Source organism: Colobus angolensis, unplaced genomic scaffold (genome assembly GCF_000951035.1).
Source record: "Colobus angolensis palliatus isolate OR3802 unplaced genomic scaffold, Cang.pa_1.0 Scaffold158, whole genome shotgun sequence".
NCBI lineage: Eukaryota > Metazoa > Chordata > Mammalia > Primates > Cercopithecidae > Colobus > Colobus angolensis.
The window spans coordinates 10,512,432-10,526,149 of record NW_012114688.1 but is presented as its reverse complement, the minus strand read 5'-3'; the positions used below and the strand labels follow the sequence as shown (position 1 = coordinate 10,526,149).

The following is a 13,718-nucleotide window of genomic DNA, read 5'->3' as shown; positions in this document are numbered from 1 at the left end:
TGCTCTTCTCGAGGAGTATCTTTGTGACATTCTCTGTATTTCCTGAATTTGAATGTTGGCCTGCCTTGCTAGGTTGGGGAAGTTCTCCTGGATAATATCTTGAAGAGTGTTTTCCAACTTGGTTCCATTCTCCCCATCACTTTCAGGTACACCAACCAGACATAGATTTGATCTTTTTACATAGTCTTATATTTCTTGGAGGCTTTGTTCATTTCTTTTTACTCTTTTTCTCTAAACTTCTCTTCTCGCTTCATTTCATTCATTTGATCTTCAATCACTGATACCCTTTCTTTCACTTGATCAAATCGGCTACTGAAGCTTATGCATGCATCACGTACTTCTCGTGCCATGGTTTTCAGCTCCATCAGATCATTTAAGGTCTTCTCTACGTTGTTTATTCTAGTTAGCCATTCGTCTAATCTTTTTTCAAGGTTTTTAGCTTCTTTGTGATGGGTTCGAACATCCTCCTTTAGCTTGGAGAAGTCTGTTATTACTGATTGTCTGAAGCTGTCTTCTCTCAATTCGTCAAAGTCATTCTCTGTCCAGCTTTGTTATGTTGCTGGTGAGGAGCTGCGTTCCTTTGCAGAAGAGGTGCTCTGATTTTTAGTTTTCAGCTTTTCTGCTCTGGTTTCTCCCCATCTTTGGGCTTTTATCTAAATTTGGTCTTTGATGATACTGACATACAGATGGGGTTTTGGTGTGGATGTCCTTTTTGTTTGTTAGTTTTCCTTCTAACAGTCAGGACCCTCAGTTGCAGGTCTGTTGGAGTTTGCTGGAGGTCCACTCTAGACCCTGTTTGCCTGGGTATCACCAGTGGAGGCTGCAGAACTGCAAATACTGCAGAACGGCAAATGTTGCTGCCTGATCATTCATCTGGAAGCTTCGTCTCAGAGGGGCACCTGGCTGTATGAGGTGTCAGTTGGCAGAGGTCTCTCCCAGTTGGGCTACTCAGGGGTCAGGGACCCACTTGAGGAGGCCATTTGTCCGTTCTCAGATCTGAAACTCCATGCTGGGAGGACCACTGCTCTCTTCCAAGCTGTCAGACAGGGACATTTAAGTCTGCAGAAGTTTCTGCTGCCTTTTGTTCAGCTATGCCCTGCCCCCAGAGTGGAGTCGACAGAGACAGGCAGGCCTCCCAAAGCTGCGGTGGACTCAATCCAGTTCACGCTTCCTGGCCACTTTTTTACCTACTCAAGCCTCAGCAATGGTGGATTCCCCTCCCTTAGCCTTGCTGCCACCTTGCAGTTCGATCTCAGACTGCTGGGCTAGCAGTAAGCGAGGCTCTGTGGTGTGGGACGCTCCGAGCTAGGCGCGGTATATAATCTCCTGGTGTGTCATTTGCTAAGACTGTTGGTAAAGCACAGTATTAGGGTGGGAGTGTCCCGATTTTCCAGGTCCCGTCTGTTATGGTTTCCTTTAGCTAGGAAAGGGAATTCCCCAACCCCTTGTACTTCTCTTGCCCAGGAGGGTTAAAAAAAGAACAAGAAAAAAAAGGACTTTTGTTACTATTGTTGTTTTGAGACAGGGTCTCACGCTGTTGCTCAGACTGGAATGTAGGGAGTTTCTTAATGTGTGGGATCAATGTACATGGCCTCTGTGATACAGGAGTCCCCAAGTCGAGAAATGAATGTAAAATAACAGCTCTTAGAACGGTGAAATCTCTGGAGTATCTAATAAAAGTGCCAAAAAAGTACAAAAGCCACTTTCTAATATGCTTCCATAATGCTCTGAGAAATACAGTACCTCCTGCAGATAAGTTGTTTACAAATAAAAAATAAAAGCAAAATAACTGATCATAAAAGAGTTAGGAGACACAATACACCTTGAAAGATTAGCACCATAAGAATTGAAGATAACAAAAAAATCTGAAATTGATTATAAATGAAGAATTTTTACATGATTAATGACAAAAAAGGAAAAGGTGGTACAATGTTGAAAAGAAGGTATAAAGGAAAAAACCAAATATAACATCTTGAAATGAAAAGTAGTCATTAACAAAAAAATCAATAGATAGATTAAATAGATTAGGCACAAGATAAGAGAACTAGAAAGCAGATCTGAAAAAATTACCTAGAATATAGTGCAGAAAGATAAATTACAAAACTAAGGTTAAGGGACACAGAGCAGTGCTAATACAAGTTTGTCCACAGTGCCGATTCACAAACTGTTACTGGTTGATGGTACAGAAGATGAGAATAAGCATTTAGAAACTTTTACAGCAATTTAGTATTGTTCTGACACTCTTATATTTTACAAAAATAATGGTCCACATTAACTGGAAATTAAAACAAACTGGTCTTTCGCCACAGATAGTTAGAGAACCACTGACAAACGGAGATAGGAATAGGAGGCTCATGAGGGGCCGAGGTGGAAGGATTGCTTGAGCTCAGGTGTTTGAGACCAGCCTGGGCAACACAGTGAGACCACATCTCTACAAAAATAAAAAGATTAGGCAGGCATGATGGTGTGCCCCTATAGTGCCAGTTATTTAGGAGGCTGAAGTGAGAGGATTGCTTGATCCTGAGAAGCTGCAATGAGCCATGACTGCACCATTGCACTCACATTTGGGCAACCAAGACACTATCTCGAAAAAAAAAAAAAAAAGAGAAAGAAATAGAAGGTTCACTATACAACTCATAGTGAGTTGCAGGAGAGAATACAGATAATGGGGGGGCATCAATATTTGAAGGGATAAGAGTTAAGAATTACCCTGGAAATTCATCGAAGACATGACTCTTTATAGTACTAAAATTATCTGACACTTGAGAAGAGATGGGAAGTAACAGAATTAAGAGCATAACAGAGGCCAGGTGCAGTGGTTCAGGCCTGTAATCCTAGCACTTTGGGAGGCCGAGGCATGCAGATCACTTGAGGCCAGGAGTTCAACACCAGCCCGGCCAACATAAGGGAACCCTGTCTCTACTAAAAATACCAAAATTAGCTGGGTGTGGTGGTGTGTGTCTGTAGTCCCAGCGACTCGGGGGTTGAGGCAGGAGAATCACTTGAACACGAGAGGTGGGGGTTTCAGTGAGCCCAGATCACACCACTGTACTTCAGCCTGGATGACAGAGCAAGACTTTGTCCCCCACCCACCACTGCTAAAAAAAAAAAAAAAAAGTATAAAAGAGAATTCTAGATCTGTGACTTATAAATTGTATAGCCTTGGACAAATCATTTGATACCTCCGAGCTTCAGTTTCTTGATCCTTAAAAGAGATACTACTACTCAAAAAAGTGTTACTGAGAGAATTAGAAAATATATTTAAAATGCATAGCACAAGGCCGGGCCTGGTGGCTCATTCCTGTAGTCCCAGCACTTTGGGAGGCTGAGGCGGGTGGATCGAGACCAGCCTGGCCAACATACTGAAACCCCATCTCTACTAAAAATACAAGAATTAGCCAGGCATAGTGGTGCACACCTGTAGTTCCCGCTACTCGGGAGGCTGAGGCAGAAGAATTGCTTGAACTCGGGAGGTGGAGGTTGTGGTGAACCAATATTGTGCCACTGCACTCTAGCCTGAGCAACAGAGCGAGACTCCGTCTCAAAACAAACAAACAAACAAACAAAAAAAACGCATAGCACAGTGTCAGGTACAGAAGTAACCAATAGCGGCACAATCTAAAAAGAAATTTATCTTTGAAACTCATCTTGATAAAACCACATTATCTTCCTGCTATCAAAGTAGAAATTGATCAGTTTGTGGTTTAAAAATCATTTCTAAATATTAAATGATAATGAATGTCTTTACATTTGAACAAAGCAAGCAGTATTAAAATTACCTCTATAAGTAACTTTCCAAAAGTTTTCCTTTCCAGGGCATACTTGGTAGCTTCATCCAAAGCTCTTTGTGCTAATCCAACAGCACCAGCAGATACCTAGCATTTTAACATATTATAAAGCAAAAGTTCGTATTATCTTTAAAACACACAATATCTACCTAAGTGTCTAAGTTAGGGAGTGTACAAAGAGAAGGTGATGTACAGCAACAAAAAACTGGTGGGGAGTGGGGAATAGGCATGTAAGTTTATATTATTTGTTAATTAAAGGTAGTAAGAGGCATTTGTTAGGCATAGTATCATACTCTAGAAGAAAGTCATTCCTTTTGTTTAACAAGAGAAATGTTACTAGGGGAAATATTCTTAATGAGTGAAAACAGAAAGTGAGTACATATTAACAGGATGATCATATTTAGGGTAGACTGCCTCTCTAAATCTAGCACCAACTACAGCAATTTTGCAGTTGCTAAAATAATTTCTATAATGGATAGTAAGAACAGTTGAAGAATTATTTAAAAAATTAAGAAAAGTAACAATATGGTCAGGTGCAGTGACTCCCACCTGTAATCTCAGCACTTTGGGAGGCCGAGGTCAAGGGATCGAGATCATCCTGGCCAATATGATGAAACCCCATCTCTACTAAAAATACAAAAATTAGCTGGGCAGTGTGGCAGGCGCCTGTAGTCCCAGCTACTCATGAGGCTGAGGCAGGAGAATCTCTTGAACCCAGGACGCAAAGGTTGCAATGAGCTGAGATTGTACCACTGCACTCCAGCCTAGTTACAGAGTGTGACTCTGTCTCAAAAAAAAAAAAAAGAAAGGTAACAGTATTTCTCCCATACCCTTAAAAAAATAAGCAGATAGGCTGGGCGCGGTGGCTCAAACCTGTAATCCCAGCACTTTGGGAGGCCGAGACGGGTGGATCACGAGGTCAGGAGATCGAGACCATCCTGGCTAACACCGTGAAACCCCGTCTCTACTAAAAAATACAAAAAACTAGCCGGGCGAGGTGGCGGGCGCCTGTAGTCCCAGCTACTCGGGAGGCTGAGGCAGGAGAATGGCGTAAACCCGGGAGGCGGAGCTTGCAGTGAGCTGAGATCCGGCCACTGCACTCCAGCCTGGGTGATAGAGCGAGACTCCGTCTCAAAAAAAAAAAGCAAAAAAAAAAAAAAGCAGATATTAAAAAGAGAAACAAACTAAACATAAAATTTTAAAGTAAAACTACTTATTTAATGTAATAAATAAAAGATCCTATAAGGATTGTCAACTCATATTACTTACTGCAGGTCTGGTTTTATCAAAAGCTCCCATTGCAATTTTGAAACCAGCTCCATCACCAATTAAAACATTTTCTTTAGGCACTTTCACATCTTCGAAGACAATTCCTCTAGTATCTGAACATCGCTGGCCCATGTTTAATTCCTAATAAGAAAATTGGTATATTTTAAGGAATTTTTTTTGAGCCAGTATCAATTTTTGCTTTAATCACTGTTTCATGACTTTCTGCAATTACCTAAAACAGGGATCAACAAACTATAGTCTGCAATGCCTGTTTTACAAAGAAAGCCTTATTGGAATACAGTCACACCTGTTTGTTTACATATCATCTACAGTTACTTTCTTGCTACAATGGCAGAACTGAGTAGTTTTGACAGAGATATGGCTTGCAAAGCCTGAAATATTTATAATTTGGACCTTTACAAAAAAATTTGCCAACCATAATCTCGAACAACATTTCACAAATTTTGAAACCACACTAGTTTAAAGGTCTACAAGTACATCTTATCAACAAAGACAAATCTCATTATATGTTTGAAAGCTATCTATTTTACCATGTCAGAAAAAACATTTAGTAAATACAATCTGATTTGAGACGTTTAATCTTAATAGAGCTAGTAAAATAATCTACTGAATAAAAATTGATTGTTTTTCTTTGACTCTTTGTTAAAATTAGATTTATTGAGGTATAATTTACATGTAGAAAAGTCATCATTTTTATGTATACATTTCTAATAACTCTGACAAATGTATGTGTGTGTAACCACCACCATGCTCAAAATATAGAGTATTTTAGAACCCCAAAAAGTTACCTTGTTCTCCCTTTATAGTCAATTTCCTTATTCTACACCTATCCCCTGGCAACCACTGTGTGATTTCTCTCCGTGTAGTTTTTCCTTTTCCAGAACGTCATTTAAGTGAAATAATAAAGTCTGCTTTCTGTGTTTGACTTTTCACTTAGTATAGTGCTTCTGAGATTCACCCATGTTGCTGCACAATCAATAATTCATTTATTTTACTGCTGAGTAATATCCCACTCTATGGATGTACCATATATCCATTATCTTTTCACTAGTTGATGGATACCCCCCTCCTCATTTTTAGCAATCATTAATAAAATTGCAATAAACATTTGTATATAGGTCCTTATTTTCATTTCTCTTGGGTATTTATCTAAGAGCACTGGTTATGTGATAAATGTATGTTTGACTTTATAAGAAGCTACTAAACTAGCTACATTCCCTCAACTTTTTGTTTTAAAAATTTTCAAACCAATGGAGGAGTTGTAATAGGCATATAAGTACTTATATACCCTTCACCTGTAATAGATTCACCAGTTGTTAACATTTTGATACATCTGCTTTATTTTTTCTCTTTCTCTTTGTATATAACTGTTAGTGTTATGCTGAATCATGAGAGGAAGTTGCAGACATAACTCTTAATAAGGAAAAAAATTTGATCTCATTTTTAATAAGCAGAATGAGAAACAGGAGCATTGGAAACAAAGAGCTATAAACTAATCCTTTAATTTTCTGGTTTTAATAGTCTGTTCTGAGTTTGAAGAAATGATAACAATAGTTTGACCTAGAAAGAAACCAACATCCCTTTATTTTGTCTTTAAAAGTTGATAAACTAGAATCTTGGACCACCATTCAGATATAATGAGAAAACACTTTACCAGATTCATCCCAAACCCCACAACATTTAAAACCAAAATGCTTCCTGGGCTCATCTCAAACCATGTAATTTCTAAAACACAAAACATTTGAAAACATTAGGTCTCACTCTGTCATCCAGGCTGCAGTGCAGCAACATAAGCATGGCTCACTGCAGCCTTGACTTCCTGAGCTTAGGTGATCCTCCCACTTCAGCCTTCCAAGTACCTGGGACTACAGGTGTGCATCACTACAACTGGCTAATTAATTTTTTTTTTTTTTTTTTGTAGAGGTAAAGTCTCAATATGTTGCCTAGGCTGGTCCTGAACTCCTGGGTTCAAGCAGTTTTCCCAAATCAGCCTCCCAAAGTGCTAGGATTACAATCATGAACCACCAAACCTGGCCTGAAAACATCAAATTTCACAAATTTGTAAATATCTATTTGTTTCAATAAAGATTTAAGGAGGCTTAAATATATACAACATAATTATCTATATTCCTCACTAGAAAGTAATTTACCTAAGGCCAGGGATTTTTGTCTATTTTGATCCATACTGTATCCCTAATAGCTGGAATACTGTATATAGTATGCACTACATAAATATTTATTGAAGTAGAGATTTTTTTTTTTAAGTAAGAACATTAGGCAAAAAGAAAAAAAAACTAGAAATAGCAAGATAAAATCAGGAGTGAGTTTACTGCTAAAAAAAGTATAAGCTGTTGGGTCCTTTATACTTTCTAAAGATGGGCCATACATTTGGCCAAGTTTGCTAGCAACTATTCCTAAGACAGAAACATGATCTGTTACATAAACAAAAAACAATTTATTGGGAAAAGCACAACAATTTTTAGTTCTTATATTTTGTTACATACAACAGTATCATCAGTTTTGTCAGGTGCAGTCTACCTTTAATATCTGATTGAAAATATAGCACAATATAGCATCATAAACTACACTGGGTAAGGTCCTAGGATACCTTCATATTGATTTCAATTCTGCCTCTCACTTTGTGACCTTGGTTGGGCGCAGTGGCTTGTCCTGTAATCCCAGCACTTTAGGGGGCCAAGGTGGGAGGATCACTTGAGCCCAGGAGTCTGAGACCAGGCTGGGCAACACAGGGCAACCCTGTCTCTACAAAAAATACAAAAATTAGTCAGGTGTGGTGGTGCATGCCAATAATCCTAGCCACTCAGGAGGCTGAGGTGGGATGATTGTCTGAGCCCAGGAGGCAGAGGTTGCAGTGAGCTGAGATCCTGCCACTGCACTCCAGCCTTGGCAACAGAGCAAGATGCTGTCTCAAAAAAAAAAAAGAAAAAAAAATTACTTTATTGACTTCATTTCTTTCCTTCTTTATAAAATTTATAATTTTAAACTCTGATTTATAAAATTTTAAACTCTTTTCTCTTTAGTCTACTTTAAACGCCAAATTTATTTCCACATATTCAGAATACAAACCTTTTCAAATATGTTAAATTACCTTTTCTTATTTAAATAAGATTTTGCCTTTCCACATTCAAGGCTATTTGCTATTTTCTACACTCTTTTCAGGTATAGACGTTTTCCTTAGTGTTATATGACCTAGTATAATCTCAATTATGTCACATTGTTTTTATCTGTAAAATGGGCATAATGCCACTTATCCTACCAAAAGGTTGCTGTGAGGATCCAATGGGGAAAAGTGTGGGAAAGTCCTTTGAAATATCCAAAATTCTTATTATTGGTCAGGTAATATAAATGGTAGCTTGATTTTACTTCATTATTCCTCACAGCTGTTATTAGCCTTCTTCACAGGTTGGTACTACTCTTCCAAAATGACTTGAAATGACTGCTCACAAAATCTTCAGTAGTATATAGACTATTTGATCTAATATCATTAAAACACAGCTTTATTTTACTCCAACTTACTACAAACAAGTGTTTTCATTAAAGGCAAGTTAAGTAATTTGCAATTTATAATTAAAATAATATTTGGGGCCCTAATCATTCATAAATACTTTACCTTTCTCCCAATCTGAATTCCTGGGGTATCTGCTTCCACAATGAATCCAGTAAAGGCTTTATTAGCAGGAGCTTTAGGATCTGGATCAGAACGTGCCAATAAAAAATACCTAAGAGATACACACACCCGATAATGGTGATAATATCAGCAAATAACACATGGTGACTGCTCTCTCAGTTAATCCTCTTAACAATCCCAATTATTATTACCTACATTTTACAAATGAGGAAATAAATAATCAGGTTTAAAAGAGCTGTGGAAGAGATAGTATTTGAGGTCTATGTCTAATAACACAGTAGGCCCTTCCCCATTCCATGGGGTTTCACTTTCTGTGGTTTCAGTTACCCACAGTACAGTGCATATAAGATATTTTGAAAGACAAAGAGGACATTTACATAACTTTTTTTTTTTTTTTTTGGACAAGATCTCACTCTGTTGCCCAGGCTAGAGTACAGTGGCATGATCTTGGCTCACTGCAGCCTTGACTTCCCCAGCTCAGGTGATCCTTCCACCTCTTCTGAGTCACTGGTACTATGGGCACATGCCACCATGCCCAGCTAATTTTATTTTTTGTAGGGATGAAGTCCCATTACCTTGCCCAGGCTGGTCTCAAACTCCTAGACTCAAGGGATCCTCCCACATGGGCCTTCTAAAGTGCTGTGATTACAGGTGTGAGCCACTATGCCTGGCCTAACATTTACATAACTTATTACAATATATTGTTATAGTTCTATTTCATTAGTAGTTGTTGTTAATCTCTTGCCAGGCCCACTTTATCAATTAAACTTTATCATAAGTATATATGTGTAGAAATATAGTATATATAGGGTTTTGGTACTTCTGAAGCTTCGGGCATCCACTAGGGGTCCTGGAATGTATCCTGCAAGGATAAGGAGGGACTACAGTATGCTATTTAACTTCGTTTTAGTAGTATGAGTTGTAAGTAAAAATCCCTGGTATAATAATAATGTAATATAACAAGAGAGTCTGTGCATGTTGAAACTGGCACTTTTTCTTTCCCAAAACTAATTTTATTTTTTAAGGGGCATGCTATCTTGAAAAGGAGGACAAATAGAGCTGCCTGTGAAAAGGAATAATATAAAACAGAGACCCATATGTTCCAACTACTGTTTCTTTATGCAGCAAGTCAGTGTTTTTGTTATAGCTGAGTTATTATGAATATTTGCTGATTTTTTCCTACAGAAGAATTTCTCAGAAAGATTTTGAAGTGAAACATAAGGAAAAAAATGCAAATATCCAAGCATCTAATTCATGTTGCATATACCCTGGCACATGAAAAATTCTTTTAAAAAGGTATATTCTTCCCTTAACAACACAAACTTATTTTCTTTGCTTAAAACCAATACATTACCACTCATTCTATAGTTTTATTTAATATTAATAGTAACAAAATCATAAAAATTGTTATCTGGTTTCATATGTTACCTAATTTGCCTTACTATATGAACAGTGAACAGTTGTAATCAGTTATTTCATTCAATTTTGTAAAGATGGGGTCTCGTTATGTTGCCCAAGCTGGTCTTGAACTCCTAGGCTCAAGCAATCTTCCTGCCTCAGCCTCCAAAAGTGCTGGGACTGGAGATGTGAGTCACTGCACCTGACTAATCTGTTTTTAAAATTACAAAAACTTCAAACTGCATTGTTCGATTTCTCTCAACTTGTTAAATTTTAATAGTTTCTTCAGTCTTTATTAGTTGCTGGTATTACCAGGAATTGCTTAAAGGTAAAGATATAGCACTCCATAATACTGAACATATTTAGGATGCTCATAAGGAATTGATTGATATGTTTTTTTTTTTTTTGAGATGGATGTTTAAACTAAATAACTTTTTAGTAGGTTCATTCTGAAAAAATGATGTTTTATTTGCTAGAAAACTGTACTATATGGCACGCAAATATATTGAATCAGAAATTTTACAAAAAGAGACAGGCCATTTAGTACATTATTCCAATCAATAAAAAGTTATTCTAGAAACTCTCTATATACTTGTAGTGATGGGTAAATACAGTATTTCCCATGACAACTTAACAGCACTGCTGCTGGAAAACTTGTCCTTAGATTAAGCTAAATTCTACATTTGTCTTTTCTTTTTTTTTTATTATACTTTATGTTCTAGGGTACATATGCACAACGTGCAGGTTTGTGACATATGTATACATGTGCCATGTTTGTGTGCTGCACCCATTAACTCGTCATTTACATTAGGTATATCTCCTAAGGCTATCCCTCCCCCCTCCCAATTCTACATTTTTCTAACTTTCACCCATCAATTCTAAGCTGGCATCCTGAAGTAAACACATAAGCCTGATCATCTTTCTGTGTAATAATATTTGAAAAACTTCAAGATTCTTCCAAAATAACCAAGGCTCTGCTTTTCAGAACATGTTTTGTAGGCTCCTCCCAATGCAACACACTTACCTGCTTCTAGATTTAGTCAATTTTTTTAATACATGTTTAATGTGTTGCCCAGAACTGTCACCATTTTTTTCTCTCCTATTTGATGCTGTACTTCTATTACTTTGGCTTAAAATTACATTAGTTTTTTAAAGGCTCATACTATTGATTCCTACTGAGCTTAAGAGTTACTTAGTGAATTTTCCTCATCTTTTATCAACAAATAATCAAGTGTTTTTCTTTAATATTTTATTTATTTATTTATTTATTTATTTTTTTGAGACGGAGTCTCGCTCTGTCGCCCGGACTGGAGTGCAGTGGCCGGATCACTGACCATAAGCATGGCTCACTGCAGCCTTGACTTCCTGAGCTTAGGTGATCCTCCCACTTCAGCCTTCCAAGTACCTGGGACTACAGGTGTGCATCACTACAACTGGCTAATTAATTTTTTTTTTTTTTTTTTGTAGAGGTAAAGTCTCAATATGTTGCCTAGGCTGGTCCTGAACTCCTGGGTTCAAGCAGTTTTCCCAAATCAGCCTCCCAAAGTGCTAGGATTACAATCATGAACCACCAAACCTGGCCTGAAAACATCAAATTTCACAAATTTGTAAATATCTATTTGTTTCAATAAAGATTTAAGGAGGCTTAAATATATACAACATAATTATCTATATTCCTCACTAGAAAGTAATTTACCTAAGGCCAGGGATTTTTGTCTATTTTGATCCATACTGTATCCCTAATAGCTGGAATACTGTATATAGTATGCACTACATAAATATTTATTGAAGTAGAGATTTTTTTTTTTAAGTAAGAACATTAGGCAAAAAGAAAAAAAAACTAGAAATAGCAAGATAAAATCAGGAGTGAGTTTACTGCTAAAAAAAGTATAAGCTGTTGGGTCCTTTATACTTTCTAAAGATGGGCCATACATTTGGCCAAGTTTGCTAGCAACTATTCCTAAGACAGAAACATGATCTGTTACATAAACAAAAAACAATTTATTGGGAAAAGCACAACAATTTTTAGTTCTTATATTTTGTTACATACAACAGTATCATCAGTTTTGTCAGGTGCAGTCTACCTTTAATATCTGATTGAAAATATAGCACAATATAGCATCATAAACTACACTGGGTAAGGTCCTAGGATACCTTCATATTGATTTCAATTCTGCCTCTCACTTTGTGACCTTGGTTGGGCGCAGTGGCTTGTCCTGTAATCCCAGCACTTTAGGGGGCCAAGGTGGGAGGATCACTTGAGCCCAGGAGTCTGAGACCAGGCTGGGCAACACAGGGCAACCCTGTCTCTACAAAAAATACAAAAATTAGTCAGGTGTGGTGGTGCATGCCAATAATCCTAGCCACTCAGGAGGCTGAGGTGGGATGATTGTCTGAGCCCAGGAGGCAGAGGTTGCAGTGAGCTGAGATCCTGCCACTGCACTCCAGCCTTGGCAACAGAGCAAGATGCTGTCTCAAAAAAAAAAAAGAAAAAAAAATTACTTTATTGACTTCATTTCTTTCCTTCTTTATAAAATTTATAATTTTAAACTCTGATTTATAAAATTTTAAACTCTTTTCTCTTTAGTCTACTTTAAACGCCAAATTTATTTCCACATATTCAGAATACAAACCTTTTCAAATATGTTAAATTACCTTTTCTTATTTAAATAAGATTTTGCCTTTCCACATTCAAGGCTATTTGCTATTTTCTACACTCTTTTCAGGTATAGACGTTTTCCTTAGTGTTATATGACCTAGTATAATCTCAATTATGTCACATTGTTTTTATCTGTAAAATGGGCATAATGCCACTTATCCTACCAAAAGGTTGCTGTGAGGATCCAATGGGGAAAAGTGTGGGAAAGTCCTTTGAAATATCCAAAATTCTTATTATTGGTCAGGTAATATAAATGGTAGCTTGATTTTACTTCATTATTCCTCACAGCTGTTATTAGCCTTCTTCACAGGTTGGTACTACTCTTCCAAAATGACTTGAAATGACTGCTCACAAAATCTTCAGTAGTATATAGACTATTTGATCTAATATCATTAAAACACAGCTTTATTTTACTCCAACTTACTACAAACAAGTGTTTTCATTAAAGGCAAGTTAAGTAATTTGCAATTTATAATTAAAATAATATTTGGGGCCCTAATCATTCATAAATACTTTACCTTTCTCCCAATCTGAATTCCTGGGGTATCTGCTTCCACAATGAATCCAGTAAAGGCTTTATTAGCAGGAGCTTTAGGATCTGGATCAGAACGTGCCAATAAAAAATACCTAAGAGATACACACACCCGATAATGGTGATAATATCAGCAAATAACACATGGTGACTGCTCTCTCAGTTAATCCTCTTAACAATCCCAATTATTATTACCTACATTTTACAAATGAGGAAATAAATAATCAGGTTTAAAAGAGCTGTGGAAGAGATAGTATTTGAGGTCTATGTCTAATAACACAGTAGGCCCTTCCCCATTCCATGGGGTTTCACTTTCTGTGGTTTCAGTTACCCACAGTACAGTGCATATAAGATATTTTGAAAGACAAAGAGGACATTTACATAACTTTTTTTTTTTTTTTT

At 37.1% G+C, this 13,718-nt stretch overlaps 1 protein-coding gene across 5 annotated transcripts in view; it reads right to left on the bottom strand.

Annotated features, from left to right (window-relative positions):
* The window catches only part of ACADM (acyl-CoA dehydrogenase, C-4 to C-12 straight chain), a 49,976-nt gene that overhangs the window by 10,277 nt on the left and 25,981 nt on the right, over nucleotides 1-13,718 (bottom strand). For all 5 annotated transcript variants that reach the window (XM_011936937.1, XM_011936936.1, XM_011936938.1 and 2 more), the window contains 3 exons: nucleotides 13,303-13,411; nucleotides 5,058-5,198; nucleotides 3,780-3,875 (listed from right to left, as the gene is read on the bottom strand). In XM_011936937.1, the coding sequence (XP_011792327.1) occupies nucleotides 3,780-3,875; nucleotides 5,058-5,198; nucleotides 13,303-13,411 (346 nt within the window). The remainder of the gene's footprint in view (nucleotides 1-3,779; nucleotides 3,876-5,057; nucleotides 5,199-13,302; nucleotides 13,412-13,718) is intronic.